Genomic DNA, 26,286 nt, shown 5'->3' with positions numbered 1-26,286 from the left:
CGAAGCAAAGCCTTTCTCGTAAAACCGCTGTGTAAGAGAAGGGATATGTAACGCCGCGCGGTAAGGGTGGGAAATGCAAGATGGGGGTTAGGGAGCGGCCTGTGCAACGTCGAGCTGCGTTCCAGTGCCTTTGCTTTTTTCCTCGTCTCGATTCAAACGGCATGTCAAAAAGATGGTGTCCACGTCGGATTCATGTCAAGGGGTGGCTTTAGCCACTTGTTCCTGCTCTTCTTTTTCTTCTCTTCTCTCCTCCCTTCTCGTCGCCGCACCTGTCCCTGAGTGCTGCGTCTCTCCTACCACCCGCGCATTTTCTTCTTCTCCCTCTTCCTTGCCAAGTGCCTTCGTCGAAGCCGTTACGCTAGCTCAGCCTTGAGGATTGCATCATCGAAATCGGGTAGCATTATCCAGGCTCAGAGTTGCTCTTGGTGAGGCTACAAAGGTCGTAGGTGGAGGCAACAGGCAATACTGGATCCGACTGAACCCCGTCAGTTGGGATGTTGCGGCAAGATTGTTAAGAGGTGGTGTCGAGATTGTTCACGATCAGAGCAGAAGAGTATACAAGAAGAGCTCATCGCAGATCCAAAGCATATCACGATAAAATCCCGAGCTTCGCACCCACCTACCCTAGAGCCCTAGCGCGATCAACCTCCGAAACGAATATATCACATCGACTCGTGTCGTTCCGGTTTCCAATACGCCCATTCTACGACTCGTCTACGCTCGATACGACCCCATCCAACGCCTCCCGACCATGTGCTACATCGTCTACACCATACACGTGTGCAACCACTGGATACCCCAACCGCAACCCAACAACGGCCCCATACTACGCATATGCGAAGAAGCCGAAAAGCTACGACTCGGCCACCCCTGCCCGGAAACACAACGAGAGCACAAAGTCATGAACCGAAGTCAAGGCATGTGTACAGGCTGCATGTGGAAGAAAGTCAGCAAGTAAGCCATCCTCCAGATCGCTCAACGTGGTCAAGGAAAGAAAAAGCGGGGACGATATGTGGGGGTTCTCAGACGAAAGAGCCGCGGCAGAATCAAATAGCAGGAATGTGGAGATGGGATAAGGGAAAAGGAAAAGGGAAAAGAACAGGATTACGGGGTGGAGAAGGGCCGATAATCTGCCTCTTCTTTGCTCGTTTAGCCTTCATAGGCGGACGGCGACCGTCAACCGTCGACCGCTTCACTCTGGCTTTCCAAGGTTCTGTGTCGCGGGTCGGCGTGGGCGGTCATGATGACAGGCACATGCCGAAAATAAGGCCGCGTGTGAACGCCCACCTTCCCAACCGGAACTGCCATTGCGAGGCTGAGAGAGCAGCGACACGTGCGGCTTAGCTCTGGCGGTGCATGCACGATACGGCCCGGGTCTCGGTCCGACCAAGGTGTCAGATTTGCCGTTTGTCTGGGGGATTCGCTGGGTGAGCTTGAGAGGTTCTTGAGGCGCTGCGGAGTTGACGGAATACAAATATACCCGGGAGGTCTTTTGTCTTTTACGTCGGTGTTTGGGGTAGAAGGGTGTGACTATCGATAGTAACGTATTCCTAGTCCATGATATGATAGACCATTGCGATAGCAAGAGCTCAATGTCTCCATCTCTAAATCCCGCCTTACGCGCAAATCAATGCTTGAAGTACGTATCCATGCATGCTACTCAGTTTAGCCTTGGGTAACGGGTCAACTCTTGCCGTCATAGCCATGTGCTTTCCAAGGCAGCCAAGCGAGGCAAAGGCTTTCAAGCATTGGCCGTTCTTGTTGCTAAAATTGGAGTCTACTCCAATTGACTTTGGCGTCGTTGGAGTCGCCGCGTGTTATCGGGGCTGTTCGCTAAGGCTGGTCATGTCAGACAACGGGAAGCATGCGGAAGTAACCGGCGGCTTCTTGCGGTTCGGCACAATTTCTCCAGTGTGGTATGGGGATCTGATCGGTTTTCTTGTGGTATAGTAGGTACCCGCGATATGCGACCTGGTGTCTATGCTACGAAGCTGCGAGGGGCTTGGAATGGGGAGGTTGTTGCACTTTCATGTATGAATCGGAGGCCATGCATCATATATCCTACGCTCGCATTACCTACCGTCTGATATCATTGCATATGGTTCCTGATCGCCCAGGATCCTTCCGTTTATGGCTCGGAGAGGAATCGTCCGTGTTGGAAGCGACAACGTTCATCCAGATAACGGGGTCTTCGCAGCATACCAAAATAGTGACTTGAAACTATCGTAGACAACCGGAGACGTGTAATCGTCGGTATCCCCGAACGCTACGGTTAATACTTTCAACCATTCCCAAGACCGCAGCGTTCCCACCGAGCACATGATCTCGCACTCATTGTTCAGATAGTCCCGCAGAGACCGTACCAGAAGCGTGATATCGACCAACTGACCATAAAACATTACATAGCATCATATATGTGAAACTTCCACACATGGTGTAACGATTGGACTATCCCGTAGCGTTTACCACCGGTTTCCTTTACCCTGGCGCTCGTAACACCTGCTAATCGTCTGGCACTGGACTAAGCGACGTTGTCGATATCTCTAAGACCGATACGATTACAGAACAGACACAACGAAGGACAGGCAGACCAAAGCCGCGGACAGATGAGAAACGGGAGAGACAGCTCTGTCCCAATCCATTGCCGGTCCTGAACGTGTGTAGTGACCCTCACCCCTGACGCTTAATGAGATGAGAAAGCATGAGACACCAGATAATGTCACGATTACGGATGCCTTGCTTCACATGTAGCATGATATTCTAGCAAGTCACATATGAGATGATATAGACTTATACCATAGGCTTTAGCGAGACTTTCTGAATAAGGAAGATTTACAGGCTATAAGTGACGAGGTTCTAGTAATCCGTTGTAATGATGGCGTTGAGTGCAAAAAAGGCCAGGACGCGTAATCTGTCCTACGGTGACATATCGGGCTTTCAGCCCAACCATACAGGCAAGAGACGGAAGGCGTCTGTATTCGGTTACTCAGTTTGTAGAACGAGAAGATACTACTCGATATAGGAGAGAGCTAGAGGCGCCTCTTCGTGCGTATTACGCTTGATGATGTTACGACTTGTTGAAGACGCGCGATGGAAGCATGATCGCGCACAATTTACCACGTGGCTTAGCTTCTCGGAGATATGTCCATGAGCTTACCATGCGACACGATATGTGTTCCTGGCTAGTGGTTGCGGAGTTGAGTCTATCAGATTGAGAGGGAAAAGGAAATCTGATCCGACAAGGAGGCACCCATGAAGCTTGACTCGTCAGAATACGAACGGAACCATGGATAATCATGCCGATGCACTGTTGAAGTTCGGAGTCTCATCCGGTAAATCGTGCGACATATCCATGTGATAGCAAGATAGAATGCAGAGTGAGAGTAACGCGAGGCGTTGAGCTTCGCATCCAGACAGTCTATACTCTGCCTGCGGGATCGGTTCGGCACCAAAGTGACGATAGCCGTAGCGAGCAGCGCCGCATCAGCCACCACACCCTTGCGTGCGTTTTTGCTTTTCTTGATAAAGACGGCCTGCAGCCCGCATGATTGCTCATGCAGCCCGTTTCGACCTCGGGAATGTCATCCCGGAAGGAGAATGGATGTGGTCCCACCTTTCAGGGTTGCACCGAGAGGCCGCCCGGTCCCACACAACCCTGAGGCGAACATCTTCATGGAACATGACAAGCTCATGGCGTACACGAACCAAAGTTTTTTCGCAACCGAACATTCGAGCTACGGGTTGGAAAGCGTGGCAATTTTCGGTGGTAGAGACTCCCATGAATGCGAGCGGGGAATATTGCGGGCCTGAGGGAATGCAGAGGTAGCACAACGCATCATGCGCTTTCCCGTTTTCTTTGAGCCCTTCTCTGGGCGTGCAGCTTCCTGTTGCTTCGACAATCGAGGGATCAAGTGGGGGGATAAAGTGGGTATCGGAAAATGCTTGACCTTCCCTCCGCTAGCCAGGCGACTAAGGGTGTTGTCGGACAGAACAGCGAGGTTGCACAACCTGTCAGCTAACGGCTCTCACCAACCACTCATCTGTGTCGCCGATCGCCTGCATTAGCTATATGCAGGCTCACCCGGAAAGCAGTGTAGGGATGAAGATCGTAGCATTTCACGGATAGAGCCATGTTCCAGATGTTGTACGCTCCAGGGAGGAACGGTTTGCCAGTCAGGTCACGGCGCTGAACGGCGCGCAGCATGCAGGTGGGTGGAAGCATCAAGGCGCCGTGAAACGTTCGGATGCGCGATAGTAGTAGGTAGGGGTGGGCGTGGATTACCACTGGTATGGACGAGGTGTATTGGCTAAATACATGGCCTGCCTTGCTCGCCAATGCGGGGAGGCGGTTTATTGATAGATGGTCATGGTCCTCGTGTTGGCGGCTTATGGCAGGATATGTTTGCTTGCGACGCAGTTCAGCAGGGGCTAGCGACGTAGGATAATAGAGTTTCCTCAGGCAAAGACGAAACCGAACAGGTCCTTCTGAGCTTGCACAACTACAAGTACGCTGGTTAAAAACCAACACTAATGTAGGTGTGCAGGTTGTCTGATAACGCAAACAATGTTCTTTTGCTTCGTGCTGTAGTTGGAGGCGTCCGGTTTTCCCTTGACTGGGGTGGAGTCGACAGAAACAAATACCGGGTGCCGCTCGTCAGGCAGTTAGATGATGAACGAAGCAAAATCCCCGGGCCGCAGCCGCCAGCTGGAGTGCCAAGACGAGGCTCAATCCTTCGCCGTCCCACAAAACGTTTCAAGAAGACAATCGCACTCTCTAAAGGTCGTGCCGCTGATGACAGGATGGGGAGCAGATATGTATCTATCAAAGATCGACAAACTCTCGGCTTCTCGGGTCACGATGTGAGCGGACGGGCACGATGCAGATCTGAGCCTCGCCTTGACAGACACGGACGCGAAGAACGTTTTGCTGGTGCGTTTCGCATGCGCCTCGCCGTTACCGCACAAGTCTGCCGCGATCAGACAGAATGTACTGCAGACAAGATTTAGAAAATCGAGAACTGACAGTAGCTCAAAGTGGCAGCGAAATGTTAATTGTTTGGTGAGGGAGCTAGATGGACCTTCCGCATTGGTAAGACCGCAGTCCCTTTAAAAACAGCCTCGCTTACCGGCACGGCTTTGATGACGCGCGCAGGCCAGCCCTGGATCCACAAGCTGGAGTTTCACGTGGGTGCGGTTCTTGAGCCCAGATGCTAAGAGAGGGGCTTTTGCTAGCGGCGGCCCGATGTCCTTTTCTCGGTCACGCTGCTCCGTGGACACCAGCGACGGAAACGGTATCGACAGATGTGCTACGGGTGCGGTGGGCTGCAGCACGCCAAGAAAGTTGGACGCAATCATGGCTCGAGTGAAGGGCGGCAGATGCCAGCGGCTTGGTCCTGCACCGAGGCGACGCAATCCCGGTTGCATGCTCATGCGCCAACAAGTGATCGACTCTTGTCAGATTCAGGCTGCGGCAGGGGGTGGATTGGGTGACACGAGCCTTTTTGCCGAGGACGCGGGAGCGGAGGACAACTGCGTCACATTGCGATGCATGCCGAGAGCCGCTAAGCAGACGACGGAGGCTTCTCTGTTCTCATGTGGAGGCTGGCTGATCGCCCGCCCCCGGCCTTTGGACGGTACTGCGTGTGGGTGCGCACCACCTGTGTCAGCACCGTCGTAGGCCTTGGTGCCCCTTTTGCAGGCCCTATATCAGCCCATTCCTGGCGGTTCCGAAATGACAACCATGCCGTTTTACCTAGTAGGCGCGCGGGCTGAAGACGCCGTAGGGCGACGATGGGGGTCTGGGTGGCTGGCATGGTAATCTGGCGACGCCTCCCAGAAAGCCCCGCTGCACGAACAGGCAGTCTCGGGAAAAGAAATGCACCATCCATCAGCGTGGGTGTCGCGCTGTGTTGGGTGCCTTGAGAGTTTATTTTGCAGGGAGAAAGTTGAGGCTGCTGGAACATGCTCGAACCACGATCCACATGTGTTCGCAACGTCCAACGGCCCCTGCGACCATGTCTCATTAACTCGTTCAGGCAGAGGGTGTGGCGTTCTGCGCTGGCAGTGTATCATCATGGCAGTAGAAAATCGGCGAACCCAGATTGATGTGTCCTCTAGATGCGGCGCATATAGCGTAATGGCGGTAGCGTGTCAATCCATCGGCTCCGCTGTTGGGTGAACCTGGGACGAACCGTACCAGATCCGACGGAACGATCTGAAACAAACCATTCGATCTGCCAGAATTAAATCGCCTGGCTCAGCGTGATTAAGCAGTCCGGCTCGTCTGTCACCTGGCACCAATGTGATGTAGTAGTACAGTAAGGCGCCGGCGGTGGTTGCATGGGTCGCGGCGGATAGTCAGCGCGTCGATGCTAGGCACGTAATTTACGGCCCACTGGCTGGCACAAAGTGGGTCTTGGGCTAGCCGTGCACGCTAAACCATGCATCCCTGCAACATCTGGTCCCCTTACCCACGTCTGATGGAAGGGACGTTGGAGCGCCCCTTCCATCTGTTGGTCTGCGGCTTCCTCATCTGTTTTCTCTTCCGCGAGGCTGCATCCTACACCAGTCCTTCCTTCTCAACACACGTCGTGGCGAAGACCACCACATTGATTGTTGCTCTCTGACAGCTCTGCCCTCCAAGTCGGGGTCCACACCGTCCGTGTTCCTCTGCGCGCTGCTGTCGTTCTCCGCGCCAACCTCCACGCCTCGACTCGCACCCGTCAGTACGCTTGCGAGACGCGCTCCCACGCCCGACTGTACGTAGCCATCCTCCATCACCACCATCAAGCAGCAACTCCTGACTCATCCAGATCGATACCCCGGCGACCCTTCAGTTGCTCCAGTCTGGTCTTCCCCTCCATCAGACTATTCCGTCACTGTCGCAGCTTCAGTAGCGCAGACGTCGCATTGTAGCCAGATCGGTCGCAAGCAGCCTTCATGGCACAACACCAGCAACCCTCGCCCACTACGGGCATGGCTCCGCATCATGTAGGGCAGCATCATCCCGCGCACGCGCAGGTGAATGGACACCCGCCGCACGCGACCCAGCCCAAGACACCGTCGCAGTACTTGGGTCAATTGACCGAGGCTGTATGGACTCAGATGGGTAAGCCAGTATTCAGTGTGCGCAGGACCGGCACAGACTAACACCCAACAGGATCCCTCTCTGAGCAAATGCAAGACTTGGAAGGCGCCATGCAATGCTATGAACAGGCCTTGAAGTTCAACCAGTGGTCTGTGCCAGCTATGCAAGGTATCGCGTGCATTCTGCGCACCAAAGATGCCTTTCCAGCAGCTGTCGAATACTTGCGCACGATTCTCAAAGTAGACCAAGCCAATGGCGACGTTTGGGGCAGCCTCGGTAAGAAATTTGCGCGCATCTTTCGCCAATCATCTCACTAACAGAACCAGGTCACTGCTATTTGATGATGGATGACTTGCAGCAGGCGTACTCTGCCTACCAGCAGGCGCTGTACCATCTGTCTGACCCAAAGGAGCCCAAGCTCTGGTATGGCATCGGAATACTATATGACCGCTACGGATCGCTTGAGCACGCCGAAGAGGCCTTCTCGCAGGTAATGCGCATGGAGCCTACGTTCGAAAAGGCAAACGAGATCTACTTCCGCCTTGGCATAATCTACAAGCAGCAGCAGAAGTTCAACCAGAGTCTAGACGTAAGCATACTTGAGCCTTACCCCACGAATGCTTCTAACAGATGACAGTGCTTCAAATACATCGTCACCAATCCTCCTCGCCCACTTACCGAGGAGGATATCTGGTTCCAGATTGGACATGTGTACGAACAGCAGAAAGAGGTTTGTCTCACCAAGCTTCGTAAGCTTTCACCGCTGACACGACGATTAGTTCGAAGCAGCCAAGGGCGCCTATCGCCGGGTTCTCGAGCGTGATGCCAACCACGCCAAGGTCCTACAGCAGCTGGGCTGGCTACACCACCAGCAGAGCACCAACTACGCTAGCCAGGAGCAGGCCATTGAGTACCTGGAGAAGTCTGTTGCTTCCGGTAAGCATTGTATCCCCGTGTGATTATGCGCGTGTATCTAATCCATTGCTCTAGATCAAACGGACGCGCAGAGTTGGTACCTGCTAGGACGCTGCTACATGTCACAGCAGAAGTACCCCAAGGCGTACGAGGCTTATCAGCAAGCCGTGTACCGTGACGGCAGGAACCCGACCTTCTGGTGCAGCATTGGTGTACTGTACTACCAGATCAACCAGTACCGCGACGCGCTAGATGCATACTCCCGTGCCATCCGCCTCAACCCCAACATCTCAGAAGTCTGGTACGACCTCGGCACACTGGTAAGTAGTTGATCGTCCCTGGACTGAAGGCTCTTCACTAACAATGGCACAGTACGAGTCCTGCAACAACCAGACAGCGGATGCACTAGACGCATACCAGCGCGCGGCCGACCTCGACCCATCTAACGTACACATCAAGGCTCGCCTGCAGCTTCTGCAGAATGGACAGACGTCTGCTGGCGCCCCGAACCAGGGCAATGCTCCTATACCTCAAGACGTGCACCCTCAAGCCTACCAACCTGCCTCTGTACATGGACCTACCGCTCCGCAATGGGGCGCACCTCAGCCGCAGCAGCCTCCGCAAGGTCCTGCTCCTCCAGCCCTAGCGCCCGGATGGGATCGCCCTCTGGCACAGATCCGCGACCCTGGCCTTCCACCACAGCAGCTGAACCCATATGAGCAGCGTGAGGGCATCCGACCGCCTACACAGCATGCTCCCCAGAGGCCCGTAAGCCCCCGACAGGAAGCTCCCAGGTCATACGCGGAGCCTCCTCGTCCTCCCACAAACGGACCGGGTCCTCAAGGGCCAGCTGGTCCCCCACCTCCCGGACCACCCGGGCCAATGCGTCGTGGCATGTCTCCATCGCCGAAGACACACCATGCTGCTCCCAGCCCCTACCACCCTCAGCCACCGCAGCTGACACCGCAGGCGGCTCATGCGCAGCCACAACCACCTCTGCCCCTACATCAGCAACAGCAGCCACCTCAGCCTAACCGTATCTCCAACCCGAACTACGGTCCTCACGCTGGTAGTGTTCCTCCTCCACCCCCGCCCCCACCTACAGGTCTCGGTGGCCCACCATCTCAGGCCTCTAGCCAGAGTGGCGTACCCCCATATGGTGTTCGCCCTGCCAGCCCACCTCCGGAAGTGCGCCCGATCGTTGAAAACCGAGCGGGATCTCCGCGCAACGGATACCAGGGACCGTACCAGCACCATGCTGATCCTTCTGCTACCGGTGGCATTGCTAGCGGAGCTCCTCCGCCAGCTTCTGCCCAGACGGCTGCTGAGCAAGCAGCTCGCGAGCGCGACGACCGACCGCCGACTGCTCCACCGAAGCGACACCGCGAGTGGGAGGAGAATGACCACGCGAACGCAAAGCCTCCCATGAACGACGAGAAGCGCCAGAAGATGGAAGAGCCTCACAGCCGCCGTCCAACTCCCCCACACCGCATGTCGTCTCCTCAGGTGCCGCGCCAGAGCCCTCAGGAAGGTCCCGATCCCCGGCGCTTCAACGATGGCTACCACCCGTCCGAGGCTGCTCACCACCCGCCGTCGCTTCCACCCATGGCAGCTGCGCGACCACTGTCTCGCATGTCGGAGACACCAAAGCAGGAGCGTATCGAGCGACCTGAGCACCACGAGCCGGCTGCGCGCCAGATGGACGTGGATGAGAACTACGACGACGAGGGCGATGATGCGAAACCTACCGCACCCAAGTCTGAGCGCAGCAGCCCTCGCAACGCGCCCACCAACGGCGTTCCTTCTCATGCTCCCACGCCAGCCGAGCAAAAGTCTTAGGATGATGATTTCGAGGAACTCTTTGGGCAGCACTAGACTTCTGACAGGGCTTTACTTTCTTGTTTTTGCAATTAGTTATATGAGAATTGGGGAGTTGGGGATGTCTAGTTGGAGGGCAAAACATGGAAGAGACGTGGTAACGTACTTCCGCATGGCGATGATACCCTGCGCGCCTTACATAGTCCCCGCGCTTTTCGAGTGTTGTATGTATTTCTTAATCACCCACGAGAATGAAAATGCGTTTATCACTATATACCCTGTTGCCTTGGTGTGCACTATGACTTGATCGTATCATTGAAGTGACTACTGTTCATCAGTAGCGTAAGTGGTGCCATTACTCAAGGTCGGCGCAAATGGTGGGGTTGCTCACCTGCTCGTGGAAACGCCCGCAGTTAGCTGCTGTTGCGTCATCGCATCGCGCTGCATCGCGAAATCATGGAAAGGCTTCTCCAACATCTTCCTCGCTATACTGTACATCCTCACTACGCGAAGCTCTCGTCTATCTCATACATCCCCAAACGACTGACGCGCCATAACGACCACCCATCCTCCTGTGTCGCTGTCCAAAATCACCAACCCACACGTCGCACCTTCCACTCCATCGTCTCCGTCTCACGTCCTTTTCTACCCATACGTGCTTGTTGCGTCAAAACCGTTCGCCTGACCGCCCTCCGTAACATGTCTTCCGACGCCGACTACGCCGCTTTTCTCGACAAAGCAAATCAGGACACTGGCTCTGCGGAGACCAAGGACGCGTCGCAGAAGAACAGCTATGGCACCAAGAGCGTGAACACGGCCGTACCCAAAGCGCTGGAACAAGTGGAAGAGTACTATGTCAGCGACTCAGATGAGCCGTTTGAACCGGTTGCGTTAGAGTTTGATGGCGACAGCGTGTCTGCTGGTAGGATTCCCCTCATTTACGCGCACAGCGACGACAAGCCTCACGAAGTATAACATGCGCTAACATACACACAGACGATCTGAAGAAGCTCATCGGAAGCGACTCGGTAGAAGAGGTCAAAGGCACCGGCTTCGAGAGCCAATACAAAAAGATCATCGACGCGGTGAAGGCAGCCGGTAACGGGACCGTCAACGTATACAGGGTGGAGCTGTCGGGCACCAGGGCAGAGTACTACGTGGTAGGCGTGGACAAGGCGGAAGGCAGGATCGTGGGTCTCAAGGCTCTTGCCGTAGAGTCGTAAGCAGCAATGCACCGGGAAATGAAGACATGAACATGATCACGATGCGCTGCGCCGGATTATACACATGCCGATCTACATCGAACACGTTCCTTCCTGCGATGATGGGGCTCGGGTGCCCATGGCGCGAATAACGCCGTTTGAAACACGTCGCGCTCGCTGGGTTATGGTTGACAGTCAACGGGTCTCACTGACAAGATGGTGGAGCGTGCAGGTTACTGATGCGACGTCAGAAATTCGATTAGTAGATGTAATCTGCTGGTAGATCTGCGCTACGTGCATCTCTACATACTGTACGGTTGTCATAGCTTTGGGCTTCAGTGTGGACTTGTTTTCTCCAACCTCCCCTTCAATTATCGTACATGTTTGGATAAGAAAACATGTGTGCATGGTCGCATGATGCCTGTGCGTGTATGCACGCGGCAATGGTGAAGCCCATACGACACGCATGAGTCGCGCGGCGTGCTTCGAACCGCCCGTATGGCAAGATACGTCCAGCGAGCTCGTTGCTCGACTTCAGCTTGCACGACATATAGATAGTTCAGCCTCGTGTACGTCAAGACCGCAGCCTTGCAATACGGTATCGATATATAGTTTGATTGGCTGTTCAAACACACTAGTTCGCCCAATCCGGCTATGCCTCGGCCGGACGTTGCAAAGTTCCAGAACCGGGCGGTCAGCTGCGCCTCCGAGCTTCATTTCGGGTGTACCCTAGGGAGCGCTTGGCCCCGGGCAATGGGATCCAGCAGTCTCAACCAGATTGGAAGCCGACCGATACGTGTCGGGAAGCCTAGGACGACGGCAAGCTGGACAGACCGGCGTGGAGCGGGTTGATTAAGATGCAGACGACGATAGGGAACGGTAGAGACGAAACGGATGGGTTAGAGCATTGGCCATTGCATGTCTCGGGGATCCGAAAAGAAGGTGAGGGACGTGGGAAGGATCAAAAAGGATGGTGTCAGATCGCCACGCTATCTTCGGCAGCGATACGGTGGGCGACCTGGTCAACACGAGATAAGATCGTGAAGTTACATGTACGTTTCTCAACGGTCGTGAGCACGAGGCACGTTCTTGTAACTGGTACCTTGGTACAAGTGCGGTAGCAAAAGCCGCTTGCGAGGATGGGGGATTGCGGTTATAATATATGGGCCGACGCGTAATGGTAGAGACGATGATCTTAGGCTATCGATTGCGCGTGCAAAGACGCGGATGCGCGTTTGGATTCTTGGAATACGGTGTTGAGGCGCGGGATATGCAGAGCTAGCGGTTGCGATGCAGCATGCAGGCGGTTTCTATAGAGACAATCGTGTGTACCGTGGAGAGGCTGCAGGTGAGGGGGTGTTGAGGGGAATGACGGCTTGGTTGAAGGCGTCAAAGTTTGGGTGACAGGCAGACAGACAGACAGCAGCACGACGGGCTTCACGCATGACATGGCAATTTGGGTACTTTTTGACAGGCTCCACCATAGGAGAGGCAGTGGAAAAGTGTTGAAACGGGCTTGGTAAATTTAGCAAGGCTCTCCCGCTGGTGTGCGTAAGCGGGCCTTTGAATCTTCGCCGCATGCAAGCGCCGTGGCAGCGACGATTGGCCGCTCCTTAGTCGAGCTTCGAGATCTTCGCCCTCCCTGGAGTCCGTGTGGGCCCGACTCAGGAACAAAGCCCTAACCTCTCCCACCACCCACCGCTGCTTGCCACTCTCTGACCACGGCGCCGTCGCTTGTTGTGTTCCTGTCACTATCCCACAACATATCAGTGCCTCTCTTTGTTGCATTATTTCCCGCATCATTACCATCGCCATTCTAATCTGCACCTTCCAGCCCAGTGCGTCCTGCGTCATCCGTCATTCGCGCCTGCTGCCGTTGACCAGCGCCTGCCCTGCCAAGTCCCTTATCCTGGGCGCCCCCGTTTGGGCCAGGAGCCATCGATTCACCTCCCCTTGAACCTCGACCTCCCCCATTTCCCTCACGCCGCCCTCCTTCCTGCTCCTCGACGCCCAGCAGCGATACCGAGCAGCATCGCATCACGAGTGGAGGATATTCGGCTTCCCGCGTGCTTTACCTGACACCACTAGCTGCAGCATAGCCCCTGTTAGGAATTTGCCCACCCGCGTGCCATAGGTTACCGCAACACTCGTTTTCCACCTGCATACCGCCTACGCCGATTCATCACACTCACTTCGCTCTGCTATCCGAATAGCAGCTAGCCAGGAATTATCGCCAACCCTCACCGCATACGCTCTCTCGCACCATGATGCCGCAATCGCCGAGGGGAGACGGGCCGCCCCATCTCCGCCTCAACTCTGGCTCCCACGAGCCCAGGACCGACGACAACTCGATGCCTGCTGTGCGCCCCAACACGGCACGAACCAACTCGGCGCGCTCGTTAACCCAGCCAATCCGCCCTGGCACCGCCCCAAGTCAAGGCATCCGATCGCCCGGCGCGCCCGATGTATACAGCAATGCGTCCATCGCAGAGTCCGCCGAGATGTTGCTCCCGCCGCAGAAGATCCGGACGCAGCGCTCCTACCGAGACGAATCGCCCATGCAATCGCCCTCTGGCTTTTCCTCGCGGCGGACAAGTTGGAGCTCAGACATGACGGGAGGGCCTTTTGCTTCGCCTTTCGACGACTCGAGAGCGCCGTCGCGGGCTGGCAGCGAAGAAGATCTCAACACCCAGACTGTCTCTGAGAAGTTCAACATCCACCCATCGGCTGGACTGTTGCTCTTCCCAGAAGACGTGGAGAAGGACGACTACCTGCACAATCCCGACCCGAACGAGAAGGATAAGAGAGACTGCGATGTCTTCACCCGGAGAGGTATAGTCAACCTGGGTGGTTTGGCTATTCTCGCGCTCGGTCTTCTCATGCTTTTCATCGGTTACCCTGTTCTGTACGTATTTGCGATTCCGACGATCTTCGACTTCACTAACGCATCGCAGCACCTTCGTCGAGGATCTCACGGCACCAGAACGAGGTCCATGCACAGACAATCCCCTGTGCATAGAAGGCAAGCAAAGCGAGCCGCTACTGAACAACCTACGAAAGGGCCTCATCGACCCCGATACGCCCAAGGAGGCCATGACGCGAACATCTTACAACGGCGAGGAGCAGGTCTTGGTCTTCTCAGACGAGTTCAACACTCCCGGTCGCACCTTCTACGACGGAGATGACCCATTCTTCCAAGCTGTTGATATTTGGTACGGTGCTACTATGGATTTGGAGGTAAGTTTCGAAATAGCCATCTTCAAATTGCAGCGCTGACATGTTCCAGTGGTACGACCCAGATCAAGCCTACACCGAAGACGGCGTTCTTGTCCTGAAATTCACCAAAGAGAAGAGCCACGGCCTCGATTACCGCTCTGGTATGATTCAGTCGTGGAACAAGCTCTGCTACAAGGGTGGACACTTGGAGGCCAGCATTTCGCTGCCTGGTCGTGGTAACACGAGTGGTTTCTGGCCCGGTTTCTGGACCATGGGCAACTTGGCTCGCCCCGGTTACCTCGCCTCGACTGAGGGTCTTTGGCCGTACAGTTACCACGACAAGTGCGACATTGGTATCACGCCAAACCAGAGTTCATACGACGGTCTCAGCTACTTGCCTGGTATGAAGCTACCCGCTTGCACCTGCGACGGCCAAGACCATCCCAGCCCCGGCAAATCCCGCAGTGCTCCGGAAATCGATGCTTTGGAAGGTTCAGTTCATTTCCTCGGTCCTGGAGAGTCCAACGCCATTGGTGTCGTGTCTCAGTCCTTCCAAGCAGCACCGTTCGACACATGGTACATGCCTGACTATGGTAAATTCTCTCACTTCCGTTTGATCGGATTCAACTAATGTTTGGCAGAATACATGGAACTCTACGATACCTCGATTACCACGATGAACGCTTACAAGGGTGGTCCCTTCCAGCAAGCTATCTCTGGGTTGACCAACTTGAACAATGACTGGTACAACGGCAAGCAGTATCAGACATACTCATTCGAGTACAAGACCGGCGACGAAGGTTTCATCACCTGGTATGTCGGAGAGGACAAGACCTGGACCATGTCCGCACCAGCGACGCGTGCCAACGGTAACATTGGAACGCGAGTCATCCCGGAAGAGCCAATGTCCATCATTGCCAACTTCGGAATGTCGAACAGTTTCGCAGCCATCAACATTGAGGACATCGAGGCGCATGACCTCCCGGCCAAGATGCGGATAGACTACATTCGCATCTACCAGCCAAAGGACAACCAGATCATGACTTGCGATCCCGAGGGCTACCCTACTACCGACTACATCAGGAACCACCCTGAGCCTTATGCGAACCCTAACATCACTGACTGGTAAGTCCATACATCACATCTGTTATGATAGTACTAACATGAACCAGGAAATCCAGCAAGTACGACTGGCCCAAGAACTCCTTCATGGATGGTTGCAAGGCAGAAGTAGAGACCTAGTGACCTGCAACTTCCCAGAGACTGCTGGCTTTCGGTCTCTGTTGTCATCACTTCCCTTGTGTCGACTACCTTACGTGGCCATGGCAGTACGACGAATACCCCTCAAGATTGGAGTTCCCTCGCAAAAAAGCACGTTAATTATAGATCATCGTTTCCTCTTTTCGACCTTTTCGAAGGCCACATTAGCATTTGCATGGAGCCGGGGGCGTTTACGACATTTCGAATCTCACATGCCTTCGCCTTCGCCTTACTCGGGGACCCAAGATGCTATCTGGCCTGCGTGCGACTGTCCGGTTTCCTGGAACTAGGGGCCACTACTTCAACGCACCGCCGTCGCGCCGATACACAAGCCGCCTGTCGCTCGCTTCGACTGCGCCCGTCCAGTTGTCCATTGAACGATCCCCTTTCAGCAGCGGCTTCGTCGGCAAAGAATCTTTTCCAACCTTCTCACATATAAACGGCGCGCGCAACTCTGTATATCACGGCATCTGTTCTTCCATGCATCGCCTGTACAAAGCATACTTGCAACATCAAGACTTTTCAAGACCGCCTTTCTGTTGTTTCCCGTCTTCTTCCCTCATCTTCTTTCCAGGGTCTTGGTCAAAGTGGAGTTGCTGGGCGGCGCCTTACAGCTTCCAATCACCCCAACTTCTTCTTTTCCTTCTTTCGATCATCTGAATTGTTGTCTTGTAATGCATCGCTTGGCTTCTATTTCTGCTGCTTCATCTTTCTTTCTTTGATATTGTTGGATATTTTGGGAGCAAATATGGAAAGGACTACTACTGGGGATGGAATGATGAATGAGGAAATCTTGTCTTTTTATATTGATATATCCGGGCGTTTTTAATGTTTAGCAGAGGGAGAGGACGTAGATGTGGGAGAAGGGGTTGCGGTGGCGGTGGCGGTGGTGGAAGAAGCTGCTGCTGTTGTTGGTAGAAGGGTGGCATATGAATGGTGTAGGAGATGAGAGGGGAGGAAGAGTAGACAGGAGATAACATACCCCCTGATGTGTATACTGAGAGTTTATTCAATCAAGTTCAACAAACAACACTTCTTCTCTTGCATGTGTGAGGCTTGTGGACGTGTGTGGTACGACATGATAATGCTGTTGAACAAGGGATACACGGGTGTCTGGCTTGAGAGGTGGCAGTGCAGTTCTTCAAGTTCTTCCAATGTATCCTCATCAAGAATCGATGTCACGCAGTCCAGTCCTCAAACGTCACAACATAGCCAGCACCAAACAACCATGTTCACATCGAAATCCCATTGATCCTTTCTCACAACGCCTACCATTCACCCAAGCATCCCACCCAAACACACCGGTATACCTAAATACTAATAAAGAAGCTCTTCTCCCCTTCCTTCGGTTCCACCCAAGCACGCTTCAGAATGGGGTCGGCACAACTAATCCTTATCCGCTCGACCGTCGCAGGCGACGTAAGCGACAAAAGAGACGTCTCGCCAAATTGCTTGCGCGCAGCTTTCAACGCGTCGCGAATGGCGAAGAAGACAGCGCTGCCCATGAAGAGAGGGGGTTCGCCTAGTGGTATCAAAGTCAGTAAACAGTGACGGTATAAAGGAAGACGGGTGGGTAAGGAAAGAAACAGGAAAAAAACCGGGAAAAGACTTACCAACACCCCTACTCCTCTGAATAGTCCTCAGATTCTCCCAGTTAACATCCTTAAGCAACGTGACGTTCATAACCTGCGGCACATCCCTGAAACCCGGAATCTTATAATTCCCCGGCCCCTTCGTCGCCACACCCCCCGTGCCCCTCAACCACAGTGACTCCTCCGTAGTAAAAAGCCCCTGACCCTGCACAAACGCGCCCTCAATCTGACCGTAGTCAATCGCAGGATTAATACTGCGGCCAACATCCATTTTGATATCAGCGCGACGAGTCGTCCAGTCACCAGTGAGCGTGTCGATTTCGACTTCAGCGGCAGCAACGCCCTGGGTGAAGTAGAAGAACATCTGGCCCGTGTTGGCGCCCCAGACGTAGCCTATATCGGGGGTTTTGTAGAAGCCCTGTGCGGAGAGGTTGACGCGGGAGAAGTAGGCGGCGTGGGCGAGGTCTTTCATGGAGGCGTCTTTGCCTAGTTTTTCGCGGAAGGGGGCGAGGCGGGCGTTTAGTTCCACGCAGGCGTTGTGGATGGCGTAGCCGTTTAGGTCCGAGGAGGCGGAGGCGGCGGTCGAGGAACTGTTTGCGACGGTGTTGGTGGCGGTTTCGCTGATGAAGACGGAGTCGAGGGGGACGCCGAGGGTTTCCGCCGCGATTTGCGTCATCTTGGTGTGTAGGCCTTGGCCCATTTCTGTGCCGCCGTGCGCGACGAGGATGCTGCCGTCGTGGTAGATGTGGACGAGGGCGCCGGCTTGGTTGAGGAAGAGGGCGGTGAAGGAGATGCCGAATTTGGTGGGGATGATGGAGAGGCCGCGTTTGTTCCACTTGTGTGTTTTGTTGAACTCTTCGATTTCTGCGCGGCGTTGGGCGTAGGCGGATTCTTCTTGGACTTGCTTGTACATGAGCGGGACGTACCAGTCTTTGATTTCTTGGTTGAAGTGCGTGATCATGTTTGTGGAGGGCGAGTAAAAGTTGATTTCTCGTAGCTTCTCCACGGGGATGTTGAGGTGGTCGGCGACTTCTTCCATGTAGCTTTCTGCGATGAACATGCCCTGTGGTCCGCCGAAGCCTCGGAATGCGGTGTTGGAGACGGTGTTTGTCTTCGCGACACGTCCGCGGACATGGATGTTGGGTATCGAGTAGCAGTTGTCGATGTGGGAGAGGGACCGTTCCACGACGGCACCAGAGAGATCCTGACTCCAACCACCATTGCAGAAAACGTCTGCATCAAGGGCTTGCAGCTTACCGTCCTTGTTGACGGCGACCTTCCAGCGAGCGAGGAAGGGATGTCGTTGTCCAGAAGTCATGATATCTTCGTCTCGGTTCAACATGCAGCGTACAGGTCGACGAACCTTGTTCGCTGCGCAGGCCACGATACCAGCGAGCTGGACTGAACGCGTCTCCTTACCACCAAAGCCACCACCCATGCGCTTGACACGGGTGACAATCTTGTTGGCGGCGACACCGACAACCTTGGACACATATGCTTGCGTCTCCGCCGGGTTCTGTGTGCTGCTAAAGATCTCCATCTCGCCATCCTCAGGCTTAGGGACAGCGACACATGCTTGAGTCTCCAGGTAGAAGTGCTCTTGACCGCCCATGCGCGCTACGCCAGTGAAGACGTGATCGGCCTCCGCAAACGCCTTCTCGGTGTCTCCTTTCTGGATGTGACGGAAGTGATTGAAGTAACTATCCTTCTCAATAGCCTCTTCTATCGTGAAGATTGCTGGAAGTTCTTCATACTCGATCTTGACAGCACGTGCGGCCTGCTCTGCATGTTTCGCTGTGTCAGCCAAGATCATACCGATTGGCTGACCTGCAGTGAAGACTTCATCGAGAGCGAAGAATGTCTCATCGCAGGACGGCGCACCCCACCAGTTGGCTTCTGGCGATGCAAGATCCTTGTGGTCGACGTACGTGACAACACCAGGAAGTTCTAGAGCGGGTTCGGCATCGACGGAGAGTAGCTTGGCGTGCGCCTTTGTCGAGAGCACCAAGCAGCCGTACAACTCGTTCCTCTGCAGGGGAATGTCGTCAGTGTACTGCGCCTCTCCAGTGCACTGCTTCATAGCCGCGACATGGTTCTTCGACTGCCCGACTTCATTCTGGATGTAAGCCTCAGCCGCCTTGTCGTCCTTCTTGCCCGAGCTGATATCTCTTTCAATCTCGCCGATTGCATGTGTGTCGACTTCAACTTCCTCAGCGTGCAGCTCAGCCAGGATCTCATGGTAGAACTTGTAGAAGAAGCCGAGCGCGAGAGACTTCCTGTATGTCGCCATACCACCTGGGACACCAAACCGCAGATCGAAGTCTTCTTCGAGCTTGTCCATGACGCCCTCCAGTGTTGGAAGATCAGAGAACTTCTTCCCTTGGAGGAAGTCCATTGCTTTGCGCGCGTGAATTGTCGTAGGTGCCATGCCACCGTAAACCAGATCCACACTCTCGACTGTGTGCTGATCGTCCAGTGATATCCTCAAAGCGGCATTCACAATAGCAATGTCGTCATCTTTCCTCTTTGCCTGCTTGTACGCGCGGATGTACTCGCCCTTCTCTTTCGCAACCGGGATCTTCAACCCCGCGATGATGGCATCCGGAGGAAGTGCAGTCTGCCTATATCCCTTGAAGAAAGTGGACATGGGAATTTCCGTCGTCTCCTTGAGGCTCTTTGCTATGAGCGTCGCATTCGTCGCAACAAATACCGGATTCAGATCGGAGATAGGACTCGCTGTTGCCAGGTTACCAGCGGGTGTACCTACATTCCTAATTTGTCGTCCAGCGAAATACCGTATCTGTTTGAGGATGGTAGCAAATGGCTGGCCCCGTACCGGTCCGTAATGCTCGAGAGCGTCTTTGCAAATCTCTTCCAAATCTGTAAGCACAACGTTTCCGCCGATTTCGAGATGATCATCGTGGAGCTTGAACTGCCGTAATTCCGCAATGTCGCCGACAAAGACTGAGGCGTTGTAATTCATGCCCTTGAACTTGATCTCGATTTGCGTCTCAGTTGAGCCACCAATGAGTTTGGCTGAGGGATACACATCCTTGATCTCCAGTAACTGTTGCAGAGTCGTTGGCCTGAACCACCTCTTCTTCTTGTTACCGAACGCCAACGGCTTAAACTCGTGTTTCCGTAGCTGCGGGGGAAAGATCAACTCTGTGTCTGGCTTGTACTCGATGAACCCAGGTGGTGTGAATCGCTTAATCGGTTGGTCATCATCAATGTTCTTGCCGCAACCTCCGCCATTCGCACCGTCCTTGTCCATACAGCATCCGCCTCCACCATTGGCCTTTGCTTTCGCGCAGCCCGATTTTACGCTGAAGCTCTGCGCCGCGTCTAATATTGGCCTGTATCCAGTACATCGACAGAGGTTGCCATCAAAGGCTTCCTCAACTTCGAGCTCGCTCGGTCCAACATTGTTGCGAAGGAGGGCATATAATGACATGACGATGCCCGGTGTGCAGAAACCGCATTGACTGCCATTGCCCTTTGCTATCCTCTCCTGTGCAGGGTGTGGCCGCTTTACATTGCCAATTCCTTCTACTGTTATGACGTGTTTGCCGTCTACGCTGACGAGAGGTGCGAGGCATGCGTTTACGGAGGCGTGATAGATCTTGTTCGTTGTGGGATTGAATTGCGATACAACCTAGCAAATTGTTAGTCTTCTCCCTTAATATCTTGACCAATCTCTCCGATAGTCCCAGAACCAAAGTGCACTGTCTTTTAGATTTGGACCCAGAGTCCTCCACCACAACCACGAGGTAGAGTAAAGTGGCAAACATACCACAGTACAAGCACCACACCCACCCTCCGCACACCCCAACTTCGTCCCCGTCAACCCAATCCCCCTCAAATACTCCAACAGCGTAACCTCAGGATCCGCACTGTCCAACACGACCTTGGTGCCATTCAGATAAAACCGGAGCGTATCATCGTAATCGGCCGTGACTTCGTTCAGCGACTTGGTCGCGTCGCTCGACACGGCTGGTTGTGGGGATATGAGACCAGGCGCCATGTTTGCCACCCGCGGTGCTGTCGGTAATCAAAGAAGAAAGAGAGACGCAGAAGACACAAACACAGGCGAGAGGAATGGGGGAAAGAGAGAGGGAAGGCAAGAATGTCACGGTAGGTATCACAAGCTTGATCCTCTAGCTGTTCAGGGTCCTGTCCGTCGGCTTGTGGGGAATAAGCAAACTAGTTATGGCAAGCGCGGCGGTATGAGGGATTGCAGCGGCGTGGAGCATCGGGAGCGTGTATTACATGAGTTAGTTGAGTACTCTAGTTGGTGGACAAACTGACTTGAACGAATCAGCGTCGACGTGTTTGTCCCTTATCTTCGTACGCGGTCTAGGTTGCATAGGCAGTGGAGGCTCCGCGTGCAGGAGCTCGCCGATGGCCGTAGTTCGCGTTCTTGCCCCTCCAACCCCACCCCGCGGCTCGGCGGCGACTGCTATAGGCACGTGAGCTGTCAGGTCGCTTGTCGCCTAGCATGGCGAGGTCCGCTGTTGTCGGAACCTTGGAATTCAGGGAGTGTGCCGATGGACATGTGTTGCTCGTTCTCTATCGATGCGAAGCGGGAAACAAGGAAGGGTGACAAAGTGCAAGAGGGCCATTTTTTGAACACACGCTTTGCAATTGGATATATCTACAACTTCTCAACTCTCTTTAAAAAGAAGTTCCTGTCTAGCGTATACACACAAACGTACGAAATGCGCCAATAGTTCCTTATTTTCCATGTTAAGAAACCATGATGCTTGTTCCTCTTTCCTACCAATGCCCCAAATCCACCAATCCCTCAATCCTCCAATCCAACCCACCAACACCCATCCGCCCACTCCAATTCCTCAAGACGTCCATACGCCTAGTACGGAATACCATCATACTCACCATACCCCAACGCCAAATTCATGTTCTGCAAGCACTGCGTCGCAGCGCCCTTGAGCAAGTTATCAATCGTAGCGTTAACGACGACACGCTTGCCCGAGCTGTGGACGGCGAAACCACCGATTTCGACGCCGTGCTTGCCAGAGATGTTCTTGACGAGCGGGGACTCGCCGACGATCTTGACGAGCTTCTCGCCGGCGTAGCGGTCCTGGTAGAGGTTGCGGATGTCGCGGGATGTCATTGTGCGGTTGAGGGGGATGGAGATGGTGTGCTGTTTTGGAATGTTAGTAACGTGATCAAGACTTCTTTTAGATGGGAAGGGAGGGCGATTGCATCATTCCCGAAAGATGGTTAACAATTCGACAACATTGACCGTAGTCTAGCCGATAGTGTGGTAGTTATAATCATCGTAATCGCCCTCATGGATCGTCGATAGGGGAACTTACGTGAATACCCTGGAACCAGACTGCAACGTGAGGGATGAAAGCAACCTCAGTGCCTAGCTGCCGTGAGATTTCCTTCTCGTGGATGTGGTCTGTCAAGCTGTAGGGGATGAGGTTGTTTTCGAGGTTCTTGACGTCGTTCTTGGGGCTGGGCTTGGTGCCGGCTCCGGAGTAGCCTGAGACACCGAAGACGGTCGGTTGACCGCCGATGAACTCAAGTAGAGGCGCAATGCCGAGTTGAGCAGCTGTGGCGTAGCATCCAGGGTTGGCGATGCGTGTAGCATCGGAGATCTTAGCGCGGTCAACGGTCTCTGGCAGTCCGTAGGTCCAGCTCTCGTCGAAACGGTAGTCGGCACTCAGATCGACAATGAGAGTTTCCTTGCCGCTCTCGTTGATGGCATCGACGAAGGGCTTGCACACGCCGTTGGGGAGGGCCATGACCCAGCAGTCGACCTCGCCGTTCTCAGCCATCTTCTTCACATCTTCAGGTGACAGGTTCTCGTAGGTGATTTGTCGCTTGGTGTAGCCTTCAAGCTTCTTGCCGTTGAGTTCACGTGATGATACATGACGCAGGTCCATGTTGGGGTGCTTGTTAAGCAGCTCGATAAGAGCTTGCCCTGTGTAGCCTCGCGCACCAATCAGTGCAACCTTTGCAGGGTAGTCCCTGTGCTTGTGCTTGATACCATATGGTGGGTTGGGGTTAGTGGTATCCATCGAGCGCGATGCAGTGGTAGCGAAGCCCCGCGTGGACGCAGGAAGGGTTCTGTTCTGTCTAAGTTGAGGCCTTGCAGATTGGCCAGCAATGGTCGCGTAGCCCCGCGTCTGCTGGCCCTGCTTCAAACTGGCAACAAAGTCGGCCGCCCGTCGGAACTGAGCATCTAAGCTGTCCTTGAGCATGCTGCGACCCTGCTTCTGGTAGTTCTCGAGAAGCGAGAAGATCTCAGAAGACTCAGCCGCGCCCCACCAGCAGAAGACTTCCTTCTCGCGGCGGAGGAAGCCATCCGTCTTCTCCAGGTGCCATTTGACGTAGTTTTGCGACTGGTCGTCTACAATCCAGTACATCTTGGGGTACTTTTGCTTCATGCGCTGGAAGACCAAGTCGTTCAGGTTATTCAGGAAGGCATCCTTGGTCATGCTGAAGTGCGAAAGCTGCGCGAACTCACCGTCGGCAGTCGGTGGGTAAACGACGGCAACGACACCCATGGAGTCATCATGGAAGACCTCAAATGGTCGCGTCTTGAGGTTCTGGATATATCTGTTGACCGCATCGGCAGCGTCCGCGGCTTTGCTCTTGGTAATAGCCTCTTGCAGAGCAGGGACGTCCAAATCCTCGAACTTGCTGGTCTCCTTCACACTGCCGCCGTTGCGGATAAGAGTACCGCTTCCGGTATGGGTGAACAGCTCCTTTCCGAGGTTCGAGGGGTGTGTGATGGCTACACTCGACGTGCGCGGGAGACCGTCCAGGAGCTTCTTGGCCTCCACTATCTTAAGCTTCGTGCCGTATCTAACCCACGATTGCTTCATGTAGGTGTCGTACTCGCCCTCCAGGTTGATGTGGGGGATGAGCTTGGACTCGGCGTTGAACAGTCCGCCCTTCTCAGAGAGGTAGATGACCTTGAGGGGCTGGAACTCGCGTGCCAGAGCTGCGGCAGCTACGTCGGCGTTGATGTTGAGGATCTGGCCGTCGAGCGTCTCACCCATAGAGCACAGGATGGGCAGTTCCTTGTTCTCCAGCGCATCCATGATCTGCCTCTTGTTGACGGTGGTGATGTTTCCGACGTACTTCCACTTCTCCTTGTCCAGGTAGTCGGCCTGCAGAGCACCCGCGGTGATGGGCCGCGCGGGCACGCCCCAATCCCTCTTCAGCGTCATGACCAGGTCCATGTTTGCCTCGAGGAACAGCTTGCGCGCAATGCCCAGCGTCTTCTTGTCCGTGACGCGTATGCCGTCAATGAAGTCGGGCTCGACACCCGAGTCGAGCAGCAGCTGGTTCATCTGCGGGCCGGCGCCATGGACGATGATGGGGTACAGGCCGATGGCGTGCAGCTGCTGGAGGGCGAAGCATAGCTCCTCGAGGTGGTCGGTCAGGATGGCCCCTCCGACCTTGACGACAGCGAACTGGTGCGGCGAGACGGAGCGGAACTGGCCGAGGTACTGGTCGACTTCGCGGCGGGAGCTGGAGCTGGCCAGCAGGTTGAGGAAGGCGGCGTAGATGGACGAGTTCCTTCCATCCTTGGAGGTGGTGTATAGGCGGCTCGGAGTCGTGCTAGCGACGAGGGCTCGCGGGAGTGCTCGCGGCGTCTGGCTGGCGAGGACGCGGGAGGAGGATCGGGCAGCCACACGGCCGGCTCGTACAAAGCTCTGCATGGTGAGTGTCGCTCCCAAGAAGCAGAAGCAGTCGCAGTCGCTGCTCGGGCCCTGGGCGACTTAATCCAACGCGAATTGCTGCGGTGACTAGACGGTGGAGCCGTGAGGGACCAAACGGGTCTCGAGATATGACGCGGAAGCAACAAATTTCGCTGCGCCGTTATCGCTGCTTCCCCAGACCACAGGGAACTTTCCTAGCGCGGCCGGAGACAGCTACCTAAGTTTACACGCATGGAGAACGGCAGCCGCAGATCAGACTTTCAGGCATCATTCCTGCATGCCTGCGCGCTTCGAGCTGCTGTTGAGGCAAATTTTCTCGACAAGACAAAAGGCCCTTTCCCAGCCTGTCCATCCTGCGCCGCCCTATCCACAGCGTTGTGGACACTAGCAGCATGTGAGGACCTAGCACTAGGTTCACGAGAAGGATTAGGCCAAGGTCCACTAGATGCATTGTTCCCTTACTTGAATCTATTGTATCATGCGAAATACCACAGATTGTGGTAGTGACGCTGGATAGCCAGATCCCTAGTCCTAAACGGGTAAGGTCCCGTTGCGTTCAGATGTCAGCCACATGGAGTGACATTATAGTCCCGGATTACAGCAAACCTGCTCAGGTATCCCTAATTCCAATTGAGCTCTTACACCCCAATCGATGCACACAATGCTCACTCCGAATCCAGAAACCGCTACCACTACCAGAACAGTGACCAAATCATACCTACCCAGGTGACATCCGGAAACATCGCTCAAATATATCCACTTTACTCCAGACGAACATTTAGAGCACGGTTTTTCGAAAACTTCATGAATATTTAATTGATCGTCTACGCAAGACCCAAACCCAAAAGCGCCGCTACTCCCAGCACCACACCTACACCTACGCCTACTCTGGAGCCCGCAGACGGCCCAGTACTAGACGGCAAAGCCGTATCTGTTCCAGTCGTCGGGACATCAGTTGTAGGCATCGTAGTCGAGTCGGCCACCTCGGAGCTCGCTGGTGACGTAGAAGGCGCTAGTGACGAAATCGGTGGCGATGATGTAGCGACGTCGTCGACATCGGTACAGGTACAGTTTGGTCGACACACGACCACCATGCCAGGGTCGTCGCAACAACTGTTCGTCGTGTTAATGCGCTTTCAACTTGGGAAGGAAGGCTGCGAATGGATGCTGTCTCAGGTGCTTTTGGCTTGACCCGGGTATGTATCTGAATGGAATGGCAGAGCTTACAAAGCAGTATTCCCCTGCGCAAGAGGATACTCAGGATCCCACGCCAAAGGACAATTGGTGTAGCAGTTGTAGGAGTAAGACGGGTAGTTGGTTTGTAGACCGAGACGAGCGTCTAGACTGTAGCATTGTGCCGAGTTAAAGGGATCGGAGCAGAGAGCGTATGCACAGGTTCCCTGGACGTTGTCGCAATTCGATTGGCCTTCTTGTGCAAGGCTGAGACCACCGCTTGTACAGTTCGCCATTGGAGGTAGGTTGAGTTGAGTTGC

General features: G+C 54.5%; 6 protein-coding genes across 6 annotated transcripts; 4 read left to right on the top strand and 2 right to left on the bottom strand.

Moving 5' to 3' along the window:
- Positions 1-751: 751 nt before the first annotated feature.
- Positions 752-958, top strand: J4E83_010660 (uncharacterized protein; the record flags this gene model as incomplete). Its single annotated transcript, XM_049337541.1, has 1 exon — positions 752-958. One exon carries the CDS (start codon positions 752-754, stop codon positions 956-958), a length of 207 nt encoding a protein of 68 aa, XP_049183410.1.
- A 5,981-nt stretch (positions 959-6,939) lies between these two features.
- Positions 6,940-9,841, top strand: J4E83_010659 (uncharacterized protein; the record flags this gene model as incomplete). The annotated part of the gene is made up of 7 exons (XM_049337540.1): positions 6,940-7,108; positions 7,160-7,363; positions 7,414-7,676; positions 7,725-7,817; positions 7,867-8,023; positions 8,078-8,322; positions 8,375-9,841. 7 exons carry the CDS (start codon positions 6,940-6,942, stop codon positions 9,839-9,841), a joined length of 2,598 nt encoding a protein of 865 aa, XP_049183409.1.
- A 678-nt stretch (positions 9,842-10,519) lies between these two features.
- J4E83_010658 (uncharacterized protein) lies at positions 10,520-11,043 on the top strand (the record flags this gene model as incomplete). Its single annotated transcript, XM_049337539.1, has 2 exons — positions 10,520-10,742; positions 10,817-11,043. The coding sequence occupies 2 exons, from the start codon at positions 10,520-10,522 to the stop codon at positions 11,041-11,043; spliced, it is 450 nt and encodes a 149-aa protein (XP_049183408.1).
- Positions 11,044-13,286: 2,243 nt separating this feature from the next.
- Positions 13,287-15,480, top strand: J4E83_010657 (uncharacterized protein; the record flags this gene model as incomplete). Its single annotated transcript, XM_049337538.1, has 5 exons — positions 13,287-13,927; positions 13,977-14,259; positions 14,309-14,831; positions 14,880-15,363; positions 15,411-15,480. 5 exons carry the CDS (start codon positions 13,287-13,289, stop codon positions 15,478-15,480), a joined length of 2,001 nt encoding a protein of 666 aa, XP_049183407.1.
- Positions 15,481-16,808: 1,328 nt separating this feature from the next.
- On the bottom strand, positions 16,809-21,114 carry J4E83_010656 (uncharacterized protein; the record flags this gene model as incomplete). Its single annotated transcript, XM_049337537.1, has 3 exons — positions 16,809-17,020; positions 17,112-20,745; positions 20,884-21,114. The coding sequence occupies 3 exons, from the start codon at positions 21,112-21,114 to the stop codon at positions 16,809-16,811; spliced, it is 4,077 nt and encodes a 1,358-aa protein (XP_049183406.1).
- Positions 21,115-21,960: 846 nt separating this feature from the next.
- J4E83_010655 (uncharacterized protein) lies at positions 21,961-24,793 on the bottom strand (the record flags this gene model as incomplete). Its single annotated transcript, XM_049337536.1, has 2 exons — positions 21,961-22,254; positions 22,430-24,793. 2 exons carry the CDS (start codon positions 24,791-24,793, stop codon positions 21,961-21,963), a joined length of 2,658 nt encoding a protein of 885 aa, XP_049183405.1.
- Between the last annotated feature and the right edge of the window lie 1,493 nt (positions 24,794-26,286).

This window comes from Alternaria metachromatica (assembly GCF_023757995.1).
Source record: "Alternaria metachromatica strain BMP 0045 chromosome Unknown scaffold_48, whole genome shotgun sequence".
Taxonomy (NCBI): Eukaryota; Fungi; Ascomycota; class Dothideomycetes; order Pleosporales; family Pleosporaceae; genus Alternaria; species Alternaria metachromatica.
This window is presented reverse-complemented; position numbering and strand designations above follow the sequence as displayed.